This window comes from Ambystoma mexicanum, chromosome 6p (genome assembly GCF_040938575.1).
Source record: "Ambystoma mexicanum isolate Mex_15411 chromosome 6p, UKY_AmexF1_1, whole genome shotgun sequence".
Taxonomy (NCBI): Eukaryota; Metazoa; Chordata; class Amphibia; order Caudata; family Ambystomatidae; genus Ambystoma; species Ambystoma mexicanum.
The window spans coordinates 354,834,493-354,854,484 of record NC_090935.1 but is presented as its reverse complement, the minus strand read 5'-3'; the positions used below and the strand labels follow the sequence as shown (position 1 = coordinate 354,854,484).

General features: G+C 46.1%; 1 protein-coding gene across 3 annotated transcripts in view; it reads right to left on the bottom strand.

Moving 5' to 3' along the window:
- The window catches only part of SPEF2 (sperm flagellar 2), a 1,748,369-nt gene that overhangs the window by 303,266 nt on the left and 1,425,111 nt on the right, over nt 1-19,992 (bottom strand). For all 3 annotated transcript variants that reach the window (XM_069627121.1, XM_069627123.1, XM_069627122.1), the window contains exon 29: nt 5,622-5,728. In XM_069627121.1, the coding sequence (XP_069483222.1) occupies nt 5,622-5,728 (107 nt within the window). The remainder of the gene's footprint in view (nt 1-5,621; nt 5,729-19,992) is intronic.

The following is a 19,992-nucleotide window of genomic DNA, read 5'->3' as shown; positions in this document are numbered from 1 at the left end:
GGACCACGCAGGTGATGACACTGTGCAGTATAAGAACCTTTAACATAACATAACAGACCAGCAGAGCACAAGGAGTGGAAAAGGGCACAATGCTTTAACATCGAACCAGAGAAGGAAGCCTTCCAGAGAAGGAAGAGGGCTGCGCGCAGAGGAGGGAGCTCTGACCATCAGCGAGGTGGTGCAGGAGGACGATTTGAATTGCGATAGGAGAGGAGAGCATGGAAGCAGGTGACCACAGTGCACAGGGACCTGCATTGACACCGCACCTTCCCTGTGAGAGACACCCGGTGCACTTGAAGAGGTTGCCCAGTAGGACACAGCTCGGAGTGGTGATAGAGGAGGAGAGGGCTGACCTTCCTGTTGTGAGGGCGGTGGGAAGGAACTCACTGCGACTCCTGGACAGGACATATGCAACACAGCAAATCCTGCCACCAATCCTACTCCTGACACTCGGCTACACAGGTCGGAGGGTGACACCATGGTAAAGGGCCAGCAAAAGATTGAGCATTATGCTGCCCCCAAACAGAAGTCAACCAAAGCGGTGTGGGGAGAGCGTGACACAACCAGGGCAGGCATGGAGACGGACAGAGAAGTCACATTAGAAGGCTTGATGGCAATGACTCGGGAATCCAAGAAATCTTTGGAGGGGAAGATACAGGAGGTGGGAATTGATTCATCTCTTGTGCAAGCCGATCTGCGGAAAGTGAGAGAATGAATGACAGAGGTGGAGCAGCGTGTGGGCACGGTTGAAGATGATTTGTCCACACTTAAGAATCAAGTTCGGGCTTCATAGGAGCTACGAGAGCACTGGAGACTAAAGCAGAGGACTGAGAGGGTTGGGCCCCCCGAAACAATATCTGTCTGGTGTGGGTGCCAGAGCATGATGAGCAACTGAGCGCTGAGCTATACATGGAGATGCTGGTCCTAGATACACTATGCATAAGGAGTCTGTCGAAACTTTTCACTGTGGAACAGGTGCGCAGATCCTCGGGCAGACCCCCACCACCAGGAGGACAGCCCAGGGCGATGGTGGCCAAACTCTTCAATTTGAGGAACAGAGATTCAATGCTACAAGCCGCTCTGCATGGCTGGCCATTTCGAGGTCAATGGTGCAAAGATACGAATATTCTCATATTTCACACAGGCGGTGGGGAAGCAGCGGAGATCATTTGATTTGATCTGACGCAAGCTAAAAGAGTTGAATCTACTCTACATGACTGGCATTCCGGCGAATCTCCAAGTGATCGATGACGACAGGTCCATCTTTTTCACCTCACCACAGGAGGCATGGTAGTGGCTAGAACAAAGGACACCGAAGGCAGTGCCGCAGGGGTACGAGGCTAATCATCCTGCAGGTAGCATCTGCACTCTGACAGGAGACCGGAAAGAGGCAGTGGAAAAAGAAGAGAGGTAACATTGTCGCCTACTGAAGCCTTTGGTGAGACTTACTTTGGTTACTGCAAGAAGATGCACTTTGGGTGAAGCGGTCGGAGTGGGCGGAGAATCTGGACCAAGCCTGAAGGAAGGTGTGGGATGCAGGGCCATCTCGGTTGGTACAGATTGAGAGTTGGAGGGGAGGGGTAGGGTGTGGAAGAGTGGAGGGGAGGGCAGAAGTTGGGGGAAGGGAGATGCATGGGGTAAGGGGGAACTGTGAGGGGGTAGGAGGGGTGGTTACGAGATGTTGGGTAAAGATTTTACCAGACCAGGGGGGATATATAGACAAGTTAACTGGAGTGAGGATGTGGGATCCAGGATGTACAGGAGAGGGACGCAGACCAAACTTAATTTGTTGCGCTTGTGCAGCCCGCCTTAAGATAGGCATGTGGAATGTGTGAAACTTGCGTAATAGCGGGAAGTGGCTGAGGGTGGCACAGCTGGCACGGCTACTGGAAACTCACCTGCAGGGCACAGAGCTGAAGACAATGGAATCTACATGGGGGTGGGGAGAGTATATGGCTACTCAAAGTCCATGTTCGTTAGAGGGGTATTGATATGGGTGGCCCCGGGCATTCCCCCTACAGGTGGAGCGAACGTTAGGGAAACACAGAGGGGAGGGCGATAGCTGTGGTGGGACACCTAGATGGCCAGGACATGTGTGTCATCAACTCTTATGCTCCGAACGTGGACAAGGATTATTTCCCTTCAGTGCTGAAACTGACAGGGGGTTGTAGCTCTGGTTTATAACTCTGGGAGGGGGAGATTTTAACTGTGCCTTGGACCAGAATTTGGACCGGAAGGGCAAGGCAGGTCCTATGAAACATCAAGCAAGGACGGCACTGTGTCAGGTCATGGAAAGGATGGATCTGGTTGAGCTATGGTGGGAGTCACATGATACGGAGAAGGGGTACTCGTCAGGGTCGGACTGGGACAAGAAATAGGCCCGGTCACCCAAAAAAAGTGGCCCATCCATCGCCTCAAAAAAAGTGGCCCACCCCTAGCCTCACGACCCTGGACCTCTGATGACATCACCGGAAGTGATGTCATCTGCCCCCACCCCAAAATGACATCCCGGGAAGCAATGAAACACTACCGTTCACCCCTTGACAAAACAGTTAGTGGCATCAAATAGCATTGTTCCTAAGTACACTAAATTACTGTGAATCCAAGCAGACGTCCAAGACCAAATGATAATATGTTATTGTATAGCACTTACGCTTAAGTTCTTTTTTATATAACAAATATGCATACAATATCACCCAACCTGTGTTGGTACCCATTTATCGACCTAAGAAGGATGAAAGGCTTTTTGAAAAAAAAAAATGTTTGAAAAAATAAATATTTTTTTCTTCATTTTCTTTTTCTTTCAACCCAGCCCAGGCATGGCCAGAAACCGGCCCCCACTCCCCAGGGACGATTTCGGCCTGGCCACGGGCCGAAAGGCCGAGGGACAAATCCAACCCTGGTACTCGTACCGCTTCGGGGTTTGTGTCCTCATCTTACTTGATCTCTCTTCTGCCTTTGACATGTCCTGTGCGTGTGTGACTTTCCACTCCTGTAAGATTGTGAAACTGTCCCTGTTGGGAGCAGCATGCGATGTGAGATGTACTGAGCTGAAAGCCGGTTGGTATCATCGCCAGAGATTCGTTTTTTTCTGACTGCAGCTGGTAGCTGAAGAGCATCTGCCTACAACAGGGGATCTGCGCGCGACCGAAGTGGGAGCGAAGGAGCAGGGCACTACTGTGCTCGCAGGCACAGCGTCGGGTGTTGATTCTGTAGCCCCTACGCCTGTTTTGGGCCATTATGAAGTGACTTTGCTTGCAACTGGTCTGGCACTTAATACGTTAAATGGGTTTAAATGCCGCCCACCTGCTCCTGCCTCTCGATGCCCACACATGGTTTTGTGAAGTGCAAACATTCCTAATGCGTATTTTCTCCTGGCGGTCACTGACTCCTACATCCTCCGGCATCTTGGCTCTGCTTGCCATGCAGCCTACCATTTGCTGTCAGCGGGGCCTTGCCAAAACAGAAAGAGGAACCGCAGCAGCAGGAGCGCAGGCCTTGCTGTCTTGGAAGCGGCTTCAGAACTCCTCTGCCGTGCGTCTGCCTGGGTAAAATCGACTACTGTAAACCTTGCAAACAGGAAAGCACAAACCCTATGTGTAGTGAATGATGGGACGCCCAGAAAAATAGAAGTAGATTATATACACGAAAAATTAAGTGGACAGGTGATGCATTCAGTATATGGCCTGCATAATCTGTCTGCTGAAAACTGCAGAGAGCATGCAAACACACATTTTGTGGAACAAATGTCACATATCTGTGTCTTTAATCTTTATTTTTTAAATATAAGTGCATCAATGTGACAGTGAAAGCTTTTTTGATGTTGGCTCTTTTTGGGGGCATGGAGGAAGAGGTCCATGCAGAGAGTGGACCCCTGGGCAGAAGAGAAGCAGCCAGCGCTGTACATACAGGGCTGGCGAGTGATACAGGGAGCGTGAGGGAAGCCTGAATCTGTAGCTTGAAACCTCCCCGGGGAAAGGGGAGAGGCGGACAAGACTGCATGTTTCTTGGCTGGTGAAGGATACAATGCTGCTTTGAATGTATGGGAGAAAATGCGAGCGATTGGACAGATAGCCTGGTGGCCTAGTGGCCTAGTGGTTAAGGAGATAGGCACGAGTCCAGGAAGTCTTCGGAACGAATCCCCATCCAGTGAAGTATTGGGAGAGATCGCTCATTGGAAAGAGGCCGGGCAGTGCATTACAAAGCGTAACACCGCACGTTTACACTCGAGGCAACAGGCATGGGGAGGGTGTTAGCTTTGGGTTTCTTTTGTGTGTGCCTTTGGTGCACAGCCAGTCCGTGGAAGATCCCAGAGAAGCGTGCACCTCCAGTGACCCCCCCCCCCACCCCCCGCCACCTCAGGCTGGTGTCGCTGCACTAAAACAATACCTTGATTGACACCAAGGAGACGGGAAATCCAAAGTTTAATTACCCCCACCCACTCTACCCCGGGTCTCTCTACCATACCCCAGCTCTCTATACAGGCCCACCCCGCTCTCTGTAGCCCTGCACACCCACCCTACTCTCACTCTCTCATCCCACACCTTCTCTGCACTGTCCCATCCACCCTACCCCCGCTCTGTCTACCCCACCCACTCTACCCCGGGTCTCTCTACCATACCTCAGCTCTCTATACAGGCCCACCCCGCTCTCTCTACCCCTGCACACCCACCCTACTCTCACTCTCTCATCCCTCACCTTCTCTGCACTGTCCCATCCGCTCTGTCTACCCCTACCGACCCTACACCGCTCTGTTTATACCCTACCACTACTCCCTCTAGACCCTGCCGTTCTCTCTAACCGCCCCTGTACTACCCCTCTTTCCCTACTAAACCCTATCTCTTCTCACTTTACCCGCATCATGCACCGTAGCCCTCTCTCTGGTTCCACCCACCCTATGCCCTTTCTTCCCTCACCCACCGTACCCCTCTCTCTGCCTCCACCCACCCTACGCCCTTTATTCCCTCACCCAATTTACCCCACCCCCTCTATTCCTCCACCCACATTACCCCCTCTGCCTATGCCCTCTCATCACACCTCTTACACTCTGACCCATTCACGCTCATTTTTCCTCTTGCTCATCATCAATGGCTTCCCTCCCTTGCTCTACGCCCCTTCTCATTCTGCACCCCTTATGGACCCATCTTTAAAACGTTGCACTCTCCTTGCACTCAGGTTCCTATAAATCCAACATGCAAAGAAGATCAGTGATCGCCCACACTATTGGCATTGCCAATCCTTGTTTCTTGGATGGCGCGGCTCCCTCCCGTCCCCAGTCCAATCCACCTGACATCACAAGGCAACATGGGGAATGTGGGGTTCCATGGAGCAGCGCTCCGTGAGGACACATTTTGGTTGGCGCAACTGTGTCTTGTTGCGACCCAAATCCTCCCCTGCACATGGAGCGCGAAAAGACGGTCCTGCAGTTTCAAAACATGTGTTCATTGCCCAATTAAGTGCATAAGTACATATCTACTGTATTGCCAACTCCGAGGAGTGGAGATATGTCCTACCTTGCAAAATCAACTTCGAAAGCCGTCTTGAGAATTCAGACGTTGTATGAGAAATCCATAAAGGAAAACCGAATTATTATTTTAGGTTACTACATGTTAAACACTCACATCTGTAATGGTAAGGTGCTTCCACACATAAGGAAGGACATCGTCTCCAAGGTCCAAGGTAGTTAAGTCGTAAATGATATCAGTGAAGATGTTCGCTGGTATGAAACCTACAAAGAAAAAAACAGGAATTAGCGAAACCAATACAGGAGTGTTTGCTTTGGTACAGGCATAGGAAAGAGGGGCTGGGAGGAGAGATAATCCATATGGAAAGTGAGGTGAATAAAGTGGTGGAAGGAAAGAGCGGCTGGGAGGAGAGACGATGCAAATGAAGAGAGGGGTTTATAAAGTGGTCGAAGGAAAGAGGGGCTGGGAGGACAGAAAATGCGAATGGGAAGTGAGGTGTATAAAGCGGTCCCAGGAAAGAGGGGTTGGGAGGAGAGACAATGCAAATGGAAAGTGAGGTGTATAAAGTGGTCGAAGTAAAGAGGGGCTGGGGGGAGAGAAAATCCATATGGAAAGTGAGGTGAATAAAGTGGTCGAAGGAAAGAGCGGCTGGGAGGAGAGACGATGCAAATGAAGAGAGGGGTTTATAAAGTGGTCGAAGGAAAGAGGGGCTGGGAGGACAGAAAATGCGAATGGGAAGTGAGGTGTATAAAGCGGTCCCAGGAAAGAGGGGTTGGGAGGAGAGACAATGCAAATGGAAAGTGAGGTGTATAAAGTGGTCCAAGGAAAGAGGGGTTGGGAGGAGAGACAATGCAAATGGAAAGTGAGGTGAATAAAGTGGTCGAAGGAAAGCGGGGCTGGCAGGAGAGAAAATGCGAATGGGAAGTGAGGTGTATAAAGTGGTCGAAGGAAAGAGGGGCTGGGAGGAGAGAAAATCCATATGGAAAGTGAGGTGAATAAAGTGGTCGAAGGAAAGCGGGGCTGGCAGGAGAGAAATGCAAATGGAGAGAGGGGTGTATAAAATGGTTGAAGGAAAGAGGGGCTGGGAGGACAGAAAATGCGAATGGGAAGTGAGGTGTATAAAGTGGTCCAAGGAAAGAGGGGTTGGGAGGAGAGACAATGCAAATGGAAAGTGAGGTGAATAAAGTGGTCGAAGGAAAGAGGAGCTGGCAGGAGAGAAAATGCAAATGGAAAGTGAGGTGTATAAAGTGGTCAAAGGAAAGAGGGGCTGGGAGGACAGAAAATGCAAATGGAAAGTGAGGTGTACAAAGTGGTCGAAGGAAAGATGGGTTGGGAGGAGAGACCATGCAAATGGGAAGTGAGGTGTACAAAGTGGTCAACGGAAAGAGGGGCTGGGAGGAGAGACAATGCAAATGGAAAGTGAGGTGTATAAAGTGGTCGAAGGAAAGTGGGGCTGGGAGGAGAGACAATGCAAATGGAAAGTGAGGTGTATAAAGTGGTCAAAGGAAAGAGGGGCTGGGAGGAGAGACAATGCAAATGGAAAGTGAGGTGTATAAAGTGGTCGAAGGAAAGAGCGGCTGGAAGGACAGAAAATGCAAATGGAAAGTGAGGTGTATAAAGTGGTCGAAGGAAAGAGGGACTGGGAGGACAGAAAATGCAAATGGGAAGTGAGGTGTATAAAGTGGTCGAAGGAAAGAGGGGCTGGAAGGACAGAAAATGCAAATAGAAAGTGAGGTGTATAAAGTGGTCGAAGGAAAGAGGGGCTGGGAGGAGAGACAATGCAAATGGAAAGTGAGGTGTATAAAGTGGTCGAAGGAAAGAGCGGCAGGGAGGAGAGACAATGCAAATGGAAAGTGAGGTGTATAAAGTGGTCGAAGGAAAGTGGGGCTGGGAGGAGAGACAATGCAAATGGAAAGTGAGGTGTATAAAGTGGTCAAAGGAAAGAGGGGCTGGGAGGAGAGACAATGCAAATGGAAAGTGAGGTGTATAAAGTGGTCGAAGGAAAGAGGGGTTGGGGGAGAGACAATGCAAATGGAAAGTGAGGTGTATAAAGTGGTCGAAGGAAAGAGGGGTTGGGGGAGAGACAATGCAAATGGAAAGTGAGGTGAATAAAGTGGTCGAAGGAAAGAGGCGCTGGAAGGCGAGAAAATGCAAATGGAAAGTGAGGTGTATAAAGTGGTCGAATTAAAGGGGCTGGGAGGACAGAAAATGCAATGGAAAGTGAGGTGTATAAAGTGGTCAAAGGAAAGAGGGGCTGGGAGGAGAGAAAATCCATATGGAAAGTGAGCTGAATAAAGTGGTCGAAGGAAAGAAGGGCTGGGAGGAGAGAAAATCCATATGGAAAGTGAGGTGAATAAAGTGGTCGAAGGAAAGCGGGGCTGGCAGGAGAGAAATGCAAATGGAGAGAGGGGTGTATAAAGTGGTCGAAGGAAAGAGGGGCTGGGAGGACAGAAAATGCAAATGGGAAGTGAGGTGTATAAAGTGGTCGAAGGAAAGAGGGGCTGGGAGGACAGAAACTGCAAATAGAAAGTGAGGTGTATAAAGTTGTCGAAGGAAAGGGGCTGGGAGGAGAGAAATGCAAATGGAAAATAAGGTGTATAAAGTGATCGAGGGAAAGGGGGCATTAGTCTAGGGCCAGAGAGTAGAGAGAAAAAAAGGGAAGAGGAAGAAGAGAGAGTGGGGTTCTTATGGTTCTATCTGCATATGTACGGACAGGGACGGAGAAGGTGTTCCAGTGCAAGGAGGGGCACACATCATGACAAACCTTTTTCATAGCAGTTCAGTAGAAACCTATATATGTTAGCAACTGGATTCAGTTGATAACACTTGGAAACTGTCGAGCAGAATCAATACCAGGGCAACCTAGCTTCAAGTCAAAACATGTGTTGGCAAAGACAACAGTTTTGGCTTTTGTATTGCCATTAGGCATCTCATCGGACAGTGCCAAAATGGTAAACCCTGGCCACAAGATGGGAAAAATGGGCAAATAATGTTAATACCTAGGCATGTGACAGCAGCTGCTTGTAAATGGCTATGGTGGCCGCGAGGCTTGTTTTGAGGAGGGAGGAGCATGTATTTAGTGGGAATGGCTATAGGGACTAGCATGCCATATGCAGGCAATAGGTGGGTACACTTACAAACATGGCCCTCGGGCTGTCACAACACATCTTTCTCTTATCTTCACTTCCAATGCCCATAGTGTTGGCTTTTAGGCAACACTTATAGTGCCACTTACTAGCCGAAACTAACAAATGACAGAGCGGAGGCCAGTTATGGGAGGGGTGTTAGGTCATCTGTAGCTCATGCTAGTGGAACTTCCACTTGGAATCTGAAAAGTGCGTTCGATTGAACACAATTGTACTAGATGGGCTTTGAGACATTGGATTCATACATTTCTTAAAGAGATATTATGATTGCAGCTCTAAACAGCAAAATAAATACACATTTTCCAGTTATGTTTTCTAAAGACACCATAACTCTGCCTCCGAATTTGTAAAAGATTCATAACTCCTTTTTTAAATTAGGTTTGGCTATTAGGTTTTCACATTAATGCTGAGTATAGGCCAACATGACTGTACTAGAGTACAGATAGGCAGGAGATGGGATTTGAGGGGGCCCACACAGCCTGCGAGTTTTGTTTGGCTCTTTACCAACACATTGAAGAACCATACAAATGCTACACTCTATGGCCATTCCCTGCCACTGCCTGTTGGGAAAGATTTCCATTTATGGGTAATTTCCCCTCCAGTTGTGAACCCCCTAACGTTTTGCTTTTTTCTGACCATCCTAGCCTGACTTTTCCCAGTGGAGCACAGCCTTCTGCTGTACTCTGGGCTTTTGTTCATCTTGCTAAGGGGAAACTGACATGCCCTTCAGACTGTCAGTACTGGGAGACTGATTCCCTTAGTCTTCCACTTTGTTGCTATTTCTTGGCAACATTTTATCAGTGCACAATGTACTTTCCAGTACAGTGCGCCTGGGTCTCTTTCATTTTTAAGGCCCTAGACACCCCCGAAGGATTTTTGGTGAATGTACAAATGTGTCCAGGACAGAACTGGTGGCAGCAGTTACTTTTAAAGCATTTTTGACTCTTTTCAATGGTACAAACCACGTTTGGTCCAGGACACTGGCCAGTGCCTAAAATGGCCATGCCACAAGGTCCTTTGTTCTTTCCTTTGGCCATGTTGTCCCTTTGCCTTCCCCAGGTCGATCAGATCTGGGAAAGTCCTTATTTGGTCATGTTGACCCCTACGCAAACCAAAGCTTTCACGGGCTTCTGCATGCTTTGTGTGTGTGTGCCCAGGATGTGGGCTGGAGCTGTCTAGTTCCAATACACATCCAGGGTGCCAGGATGTCTGGTGTGCTGGGATTACTGGAACCACCATGGTCCGTGACTCGTCCACGTCTGGAATGGTTGAATGTGAGCAGATCTCATATATGTTTCACTTTGTTTTGGCGCGAAGGAGATTTCGGATGAGAGAATGCACTCTAGACCTATTCCAGGTCGATCTTCTGAGTTCACACCGAACTTAGTAAAGGAGCCAAGTATCCTGAACCGACCCGCTGGAAGGTTTGGCATCCTGACCCCTCTGTTGTCTCATCAGAGCCCCTGTTTCTCATCGATCATAGAAGGCCTGCAAGGGCGCTTCGACCCATTGGAGTACTGGGACTAACTTCTCTCAGCACCTCCTGCTTAACCTGAAAATGAGCCCCTTCGGAAGTGTTCCTGGACCGCCCAGTGAACTGTTCAGCTCGTACGGGACCTTTTCTTTGGAATCGTCACCGTCTCGAGTCTTGACCTGAGACTTGGGAACCGCAAGCTCTTGGTAGAAGGCACTCTCCCGCCGAGTTTCATACACCTAGCATTCCTAGGTCTGGGATTAAGAGAGCCCGCCCAAACCAGAGCCTATGTGGTACCTGTGTTGCCCCGCTGTGGCGACAAGCTTTGTGGGTGCCTTGCTGCTGTGCCCCCCTGTGCCCTAAAACAAGCTGAAGTGGAACTGACCCGATCCCTTCCCCAGAAGTGGAGAAAATGCCACTGTCCCGCCACGGACTGGGGTATCAGAATGCAGCCCCTGAAAGCCGTAGACACGTGCAACTGCTGGATTCGAACCTGCAAGCGAACTGGACTTGAATGGCGAAGTTTGGTCCGGACTACGTCAAGGGTCGGCGAGTACTTGCAACCCTTATCGGTGGCCCCTGGCACATCCATAGACTTTTACCCATGACTGTCCCCCAAGGGCCACTCACCTTTGTTATGATAGTCTGAACTACCATCCTATTCCCGATTCCTGGAAATAGCTCTGCGCCCTTGTGGATACCCTAATCGAATAGTGGAACACTATTCTTCATCGCCTTACCCCCCTTCCTGAGACACTACAGCCTGTTGGAGAGACCCGTATTGTACTTTAACGCACGATCGAGTGCTGCCGCACTGAATGTACTTTTGAGCACAAGGCTCCACACTTTGTAGGGATTGGACTGACTATTAGTTAGGCTTCAGACTCCTGAAGAATTGCCTAAAGTATATTTGTACTGTTTGACACTTTTTTTTACAGGTTGTGGATCCTTACTTGTCGAATATTCGTTTAGGCCAATAGTTACTGCATATATGTTCCCTAGTATAGTGTTGTGTTAGTATCATTAATATTGTTGTGGTTTCATCTTGTGTTTGATTAAAAAGGCCTTTAAAAAAACGTGTATGTATTTTTGATACATACAACTGACAGAGTAATTTGTGGTGTTGTTTACTGTGTGTGCTCATTGTGGACTTTTGATCACCCTCACCCCTCCTGACACCTAGTCTTGACCGCCGCCATTGCTACCTTGAATGTTCTGGCTTGTCGAGAAGGTTACCTTGTTCCAAGAAACTAGGCTGGCCTTCTGAACCTCTGCCCACCAGGTCATAGTTCAGAAATCCATCTTAACACTGCCCACCCAAAAGGCCCCCTCCTAAATATCTTCAAACTAGTTCCATCACGAAGTAACATCAGGCTTTGTGCTGTATAGGACATGAAGGGGTTATTCTGAAACTGTCTTCTGGGAGTTAATGGATTAATTGCATCTGTAAACGAGCTCCTCGGGTATACAAAACGTCATAACCAGCCACTTGATTGATGTGGTATGTCTGATGGCCTCTGAATGCCGCAATAGGCTACTAGACCATGAATACATGCCTTCTTTAAGTTGAGCACAGATTTCGGCCCTGCTCTGCGTACCCATGAGCCACTCAGTGGGCCAAAAGGCTACTTTCACTAGGCAGGACCCAGGTAAATCCTCAAAACAGCTAGTGGGCCTACTAGGTACAATCAGTGGCCATGCCCGGAGGCTAATCTGACTAGAGCAGAGCCAATGCACCTATGGACAAGGCATGGCCACTGTGCAGGCCATGAGGCATGGTCCAATTACATAGAGGCCACTGGGAATGGTGACCACAGAGTCTTGCACCCTTAATTGACACCAGCCGTGGCCTGAGACCACCTATAATAGTCACTGGCCATGGCTTGCAGCCATGGCTACTGGCCTGTTGCAAATCCTTTGGCCATCCCTCAGACCCTCCATAGCCTCCCAGAGTGGCATTTATCCCTGGCCTTTGGCTATGCTCACTGTGTCCTCCAAAGTGGGTGCTGGCCATAGATTACAGCCAAGGCCAGAGGCCAAGGGGGCCAAGATGTGGCTTTCAGCCACACCACAGACCTCTCTAGATTTCCAGAGAAGCCACTGACCATGGCCTGCAGATCATAGTCAGTGGCCACAATGTCCCAGTGAAGTGGACATTGGCCATGGCATTGCGATGGCCCAGAGGGCTGAGCGTCCTCCGGGTCTGTCTTAGTTGGATGCATCTCCCTAAGCATCATTAGAGCCTCATTCTCACATTCATTGAGTGTGTAACAGTGTTTGTAATAGCCCCAATAATAGGCCAACACTTTACCTGACTGATCTCCCTCCATGTGATGATTATGGCCATGTTCTCTATAATGGTATTTTGCAAGGGTGTCTGCAAGTTAGTCACATTCAGCCTTCAGTTTGGCAGCCACTTGCATGACCATCGCAGCGTTTCCGGTTTCACAATTTCCAAGTAATTTCATCAGTTATAGTTCAAAGCACATCAACCTTCTCTTTAACCCATTAATATTGCAGTTAAAATGCAAATACTGTATATGTAAAGCTTGGAGGTGAAGCCAATATTTAAATCAAAGGAAAGATTCACAATCCTTAACTGAATGTAAAAACATGGGGTTTCCCAGGGAATGTGCCTGAAATCTCCAAAATGCAATTGCGTTCTGATTGGAACCACAATCAGTTTGTAAAATATTATCTGACTGAATGGAATATCTTCTATTAAATGATAGGAGGGCAGGACGTTATTTTATATTGAAAAGGCAGTTGCCAGAAGAAAGTAAATTCACCAGTCATGCCGTGAAAAACCTGCAGTGCAAAGTTATCATAGATAACCAAAGCCTTTAAATATTCAACTTCTATACATGCATGCAAAATAATGTAGTTATTTTTCATTCTGTATATGTATTAAGGACTTAGATTGTCCATATCTGGGGGCTATTGAAATAGCTGAGACACAATCACCTGTCGCATCCCTGCAATTTGCACTTAAGATTCTATTGCAAATGTCTGGGCATATTTCGGCTAAACCTAACAAACTTGCCATGACCCAGGAACAGGTGGGAAAAGAGTGTGAGGAGGTTGACGCTAATCTGTCTGAAGCTATTCACATTGGTGAAGAAATTGAAAACCTCCAAGATAAAGAGATCAATTTGGACTTAGAACAAAGCTTTGAAGTATTCTTCTCGCGGATGCAGCGTAGGTTGGCGAGGAAGCCGCAAAAGAGCAAGAAACCAAGTATTTTGACCTCCCCAGAGGGAGATTCTGTAACATCTGGCCTACGCTCTAAGAAAGCGAAGAAAAGAGCAGCTAGAGCGAAGAAAAAGAATCCCACAGGTGAGGGTCGCCTGACTAGCTGGTTATCCCCCGAGCAAGAGAAGATGAAAGAGTTGGTCGAGGATGTGGAACTAATGGAGGTAGAGGACCAGGGGGAAGAAGAAAGGATAACATTGAGTCCAGATAAACCCCCAAGTCCACCGACTGAATGGTATAGGTCGACGATAAAATCCTCTAGGCTGGGTGAAGATCGGAAAGATCGGTCAGGCAATCGTATTTGCCTGATCAAGAACTGATATCAAAGCGGTGAACATAGATGGTTATCGCGTTCCGAATTCCTGATTAGATTAAACTCAGTTCTGCAACTGCGAGTATTGAAATCTGATGACTTCCAATTTGTGGAGCCGCTGAAAGGACCTAATCCTAATGTCTCCGTTCTACATTGTAAATTTCTATCAACAGCACAGATGATTAGAAAATACAAAGAAGAACTGATGGCAGTTGATGTCGACAAAGATGTTGATCTAGATGAAGTAAATCCCAGCTGCATACATGAAGAGACAGTATAACCATTAAAGGAATTAGCCTGTCCTAGTATAATCAAAGGAAAGAAGGTGGAAGTCTCCGATGTACAGCAAGTCTTAAAATGGTTGGCGGAATCATTGCCTGAGGTGATGGCAAATCATTGAGATCTTACCATCCTTTCTTGGAATTGCAGAGGCTTTGCCCATCTATTGATGTCAGAGGGTTCAGTTGACTTGCTAGTGAAACATTGCTGCAGCTGCCTCCGAGAGACATGGGCAATGGACCCTTTGATATTAGATGGCTATGTTATGTATCAGTCATATGCAAAAAGGGGAGAAAGAGGCCGACCATTTGGGGGTCTACTTTTGGGGGTGGCAAACATGTTGGTCTCTAGACGGATTAATTGCAACCAAGAGAATAATCTGATTGCAGTTGAGGTGGAGTATGGGCCGGAGGGAAGGCCTGGAAGATTTCTCCTTGTAAGTCTTTAAAATCCCCCTGGAGCAGTGTTAACAGAGCAAATACAAGATGCTTTGCATGACCTTATGGCATCCTGGCTGATAAAACTAGGAAACAGTGCTGTAATAGTGGTTGGGGATTTTAACTGCCACATGACAGGGCAGGGGGGGGGACTTCGCAGAACCCTAAGTTGAAAGAAAAATGTGCAATGGTCCACACTAAGAATGATGTGGAGGGGTTGTGATGGGTCCAACTATTTGACTTCTGGGATCCAGAAATGATCAATGGCCGGATCTTAGACCATGTGTGCTTGCCTGGATGGTCACTAAATGTAGTGACCATTCAGGCAAGCGCACATGGCTAAGAGTAGCTTGTAGTACATTAGACTACATATTTGTGTGCCCCAAAATGCAGCTTCATGTTGAAGACATGGAAGTGATCCATAACAAATGGAGCGAACATGCCATCCTTTCGTGTGCCTTTAACGTTCCCTGTGATGGCCTTGTAGAGAGGAGCATAGGTAAAGTAAAAGTTGACAATACAGGCACAAGATTAGCTGGTCAGATAAGAATGTAAATTAGGCAATAGAAGCATTAGAATTTGAGAGATCTCTTTATCTTCCCGACTTCAATTCTATGTCCATTAACGCAATAGAAGATTACATTCTTGCATTTTCGGGTAAACATGCAGCAGCCACTATGGGGTTAATGGTAAGAACTGAAGGTAGTAAACTTCCCTACAATAAGGAGATCAGAGACGCCAAGAGGGGACTTAGAACAGATCTCCGTAATATGAAGAAAATTAATATACTAGTAGGATTGTACTGTGATAATGTGAGGAAAATCAAGAATAGATATAGAACCACCATCAAGGGCATAAAAAAGGCTGGGAGAAATCGAGCATATCAAAGAGTAGTGCAGACCATTTGCTCAAAAATTTCACGCATCTGCTCACTTCTAAGTGAGGCAAGGGGGACTGCAAAAGGACAGTTAGAGAACCCAATTGGTAGAGTAGAATGGGTAAAGTATCTCGAAAATCGTAATTCATCTTGTGATCTAGATGACACAACTCCAGTGAGTGAAGCACCATTACGTTCTCCCATTGATGCATCTTATGGTGCAATATTGAGCAAGACTGAAGAGCTAAAGTCGTCAAGAGCTCCTGGTCCAAATGGTTTGGCCAATATAGTCATCAAGAGCCAGCCAGAGTTTTGGGCCAGTCTGTTAACTATCTTGTTCGAGAAGATATTGACTCATGGTAAGATACCTTATTCTTGGCAAACAGCAGTCTTGATACCCGTATTTAAAAAAGGGAATCGGTTGGACTCTAACAACTATAGGTTACTATCAGTGTTGGATACAACAGGAACATTGTTTGCCTCATTATTGCTCAAAGAGTTGCAGAAATGGGTCTACGAAGAAAACGTATGTAAATTTCAAAGTGGGTTCCAAAAGGGTTATTCTACCACTCATAACCTAATGGTGATGGATATCCTACGCACCAGGGTGTGTAGTGGGGTGCAGCCTCCGCTATATGAATTGTACATAGATTTTAAAGCTGTGTTCGACTCTATTCCCAGAGTTCAATTGTGGCTAAAACTGGAAGCCATGGGCTGTCCTGACAGACTTTTGTATTATCTCAGATTCCTGCATCATAATACCTCAGTCAGACTCAAATTAGACCAGGAAGGGCACATGACGGAAGAGGTTCAGCAGAACAGGGGTGTAAAGCAGGGATGCGTTACTGCACCACTTGTGTATAATCTGTATGTCTATGACATACCAGTGGCAATAGCAGAAGCCAAAAACTGTCCCCCAAAAATTGGTGAGGCCCCTTGTTATGTGTTCGCATATGCAGAAGACCTGGTAATTTTGTATACTACGATAAGTGGACTCTGACGATATGCTACAGTGTTATGGGAATACGCTGATAGCAATGGCCTAACCATCAATTTAGAGAAGACTAAGGTTCTGAGATACACTAGCAAAAGAGTAACTCGTGTCAGCCTTATGGTGGGTAAAATAAATATCCTATATGCTCCCTCTTATCATTATCTTGGGGTGGAGTTCGATCCCAGCGGCGACTATGGTGCATGCAAACAAACACGCACTATTAGAGCAGCGCGAGAAACTGCTCTGTTTTCTAGCTTTACCATTAAGCAGGGCGGTTTTACACTATGGGGCACGCGCCATTTATATATACAAGTGTTCATCCCGATGATAACATATGGCCTAGAGGCTCTTCTGACTTTTGATCGAAAATGGCTCCAGGTCATTGAAGGGGAATGTTGGCGACGGATCCTTGGTTTGCCTCACTGTGTTCCTATGGCTCTCATAAAGCTTGAATTAGGATTACCATCTCTAAAAGCGACAGTATTAAAAAAGAGCTACTTGAAGATGATCAGTGGAACAACAAATCCACTTTTGCTGGCAGTCCACCAGGAACTACTTAAAAAGTATACCATCTGCCCACTACATGAGTCCTTGACAGCATTTCTGGCAGAAATAGGCTGGAACTGCAGAGGAGTTAGCTACTCAGAGTAAGTGCAGAATGCTCTTGGGAAATGCGTTGAGTTATGGGATTGGTTTGAGAACTTTGCCCATCTCTGCACGTTAAAAAGTTATCAGTTTGTGCAGTACAGACTATATTCCTACAAAAAACCACAGGCTTATTTGAACCTATGTCCTTCTAAAAGACTTTGGCGCTTCATTCTCTTACTTAGAATGGAACAGCTCCCAACAATGATGGTAATGGGGAGCAGAGAAAAGATCCCTTTTAAACAGCGAGTCTGTCGCCTATATAAAGTACCAGAAATATTGGAGACAGCCAAACATTTGCTGACTGAATGTCAAACTATGGCCAGTATTATATTGGTATGTACGTACATAATCGGGAAACCATTGGGGAACTGTCCTTTTGGCATTACTGCACCAATACTAAGAGTATGCACCTGCTAACTGCCCTATATAATATATGGTTAAACATCGAAGCCAGGTTGGGCTCAATGATATGAGAAACATGTAATCTTGTGATAATGTGTTACATGTTAAGTGGATGGTGGGCTTGGCTGAGGAGAATAATCATAAATGTAACCCTTATTACCATATATACCCAGAGGTCTGTTTTAAGAAAGAGATCAAAAAACAACACCTTATATCCACCCCAATTATTTAAAATACCGTGAGACTATTTGTTTACATGCTAAAGAGTTTTCGGGGAGATTAGAGTTGAGAATGTTTAATCTGAATGCACTGCATTGTGATCATTTGTAGAATGATGATAAATGGTTTCTTAATGTTTATTATTTCTATTTAGTTTTTAGGATGTGATGGAAATTATGATATTCTCTTTTGTATTTTTATAATGTGTAAAGTTTATTTTGTAAACTAAATCACATTAAATATTAAATTAAATTAAGTGGATATAGGTCAAGGTATGCTGAAAGTATATAAAGTCATTTTGAAAGACGGTTTTGTATTATGAACGGGCAGGGAGCAGTGTTCTGTAAATAACACTTTTTAGGCCAGATCTTTTGAGAAAACTGTGAGAAGACAGTTAATGTTCAAAGCAAACTGATATGTTAAAGCTCAGAGCATAGCATGACACATGTTAACATAGAATTGGGATACTCTTTATCTAAGGCAAAAACAGACACTAATAAATAGCTTGAGCCTTTGTCCCATGATGACAAATACAAACATAAGCTTAAAATACTGGTGTATATTTACGATGACATCTACTTGCCTATGTGTAGCAAATCTGGTCAAACAAAATGTACTGTTTTCAATTGACTCCAGGATAAGCCTCTCATATAACCCCCTCATTTGAGGTGCTCAATATGGAAGACATTGCATCTACATACGCATCCTTTCCCGTCCTGACTAGAATATTACATCTTTTGGATCGGGGTCATGAGCGCACTCATACAGAGATCCAAGAACTAAGATTTTTGATTCTTGATAGCTCTTAAATGCATGAACGCGGACCTAAAAATTACTCATGATCAGACCTCCCTAACTGGAGTTTCTACATATCTCTTGTAGAAAGAGGAAAATGCGTGCTAGGGCTCTTAAGCAAAGAGCTATGACTTCTAGCTCAACAAATTCAAATTTACGTTAAAAAAGTACAAATCTACCCTCACTCAAGGTACAGAACACTAATACAAACTTCAGAGATATCTGTGGACTGTCCTCGGAAGAAGGTGTCTTTGACTTTACAGCTTGCTCCAAATCCGCTTTTGGTTCTGTGAAGGAATATAGTGAAGGCACCAATACTCTGACAGAGGCAATGAGCCATAAGGGCACTAAACTCACCTCTGTTAAACAAAATATTCAAAAAATTGTAAAAAAAAAATTAAAAAAAAGATAACCTAACCCTGAGAAATTCTAAAATTGAGGGCTCTATCGAGAGCACAGGGATTAAACAATTTTTTGCGCCGAAATCTAAAATAATGACAAACATCACCTTACTGGACGAGAAAAGGCAGGGTTCTTCTAATACCATAAGTCCCCTCCTCCTCCCATCCTCACAAATTCTATTAGTCAATCTCCTTCGAGTGGACTAAAAAACGAAATGGCTATGGGTGGGGCGGAGGGCGAGGCAGTCGGTGTCAATAAGATTGCAACTCTCATTCCAAGTGAGGACATTAAAATTCTAGTTCAGCAGGCTATAACGAACCTTCTTGAACACTCTACCAAGTATGGTTTGCAATTACCAGCCCATATAAATGGGACTCAAGAAGAGGTTCCGCATACAAGTAACTTTGCTGTAGACAGTGAATTGATGTTACGGTTTGAGCAAAAAAATCCTGCTACCACTGCTCCCCAACTGAGTATCCCATTGAGGCATGGGGGTACGAGTGATGCCCGGCCCATTAGTCATACAGGTACCAGGCGATACCCCAAAGGAACTGAATCAGCGTGGAACCAACTAATCCTTCCTGCTTTAAATATCCCTAGGGAATCAACGAATGTGAGAACCGACCAGCAGAATGTAGGATGGCCACAAGAAATTAGCAAAAATTACTCTCTATACAAGGATTGGGAGGAGGGCCCTTGTGACGGGCGCACAAGTGAGGGCGGTACTAAACATCCTTATACTTATGAGGAAAAAGGAAAAATGCAATCTAACATAGGATCTTCGTCTAGAGTGGACTGGAGGCAGCTCCACTTTTGGATCATCCTAGTGTTATGCTGAACTTTATGTTCTCTCAAGGCGGCCCTCCAACACTTAATCGGGGGCGGATCCTATCCTTATTTAGTGACGTACCTACACTATTTTTGATCTCCTCTGGAGACATTAAACTCATTGACTACATACATCCTACTAGGTACGACTATGTAAGGATTGTTTTTTATTCGAGAACCATCTTGGAACTTGTTTTTTCGGAAATAGAGTCTCTGCATCGTTTTGGTTTTGATTTGGAACTCTTTAATGAGGGATTCCTAAAGTCATGGGACTCTGAGCAGGGGAGCCCATTTCATAAACAAAGATAGGGATAATCAACTGATGGCCACCACTGAGCCAGACCTGATGTGGCTGGCTCAGGCACTTGGAGACTATCTCCAAAATTCACGCAATTAAAGAAAACCCCTAAAATGCCCGCCCTTTAATAGTCCTATCATGGAATTCTAGGGGCAATCGTGCT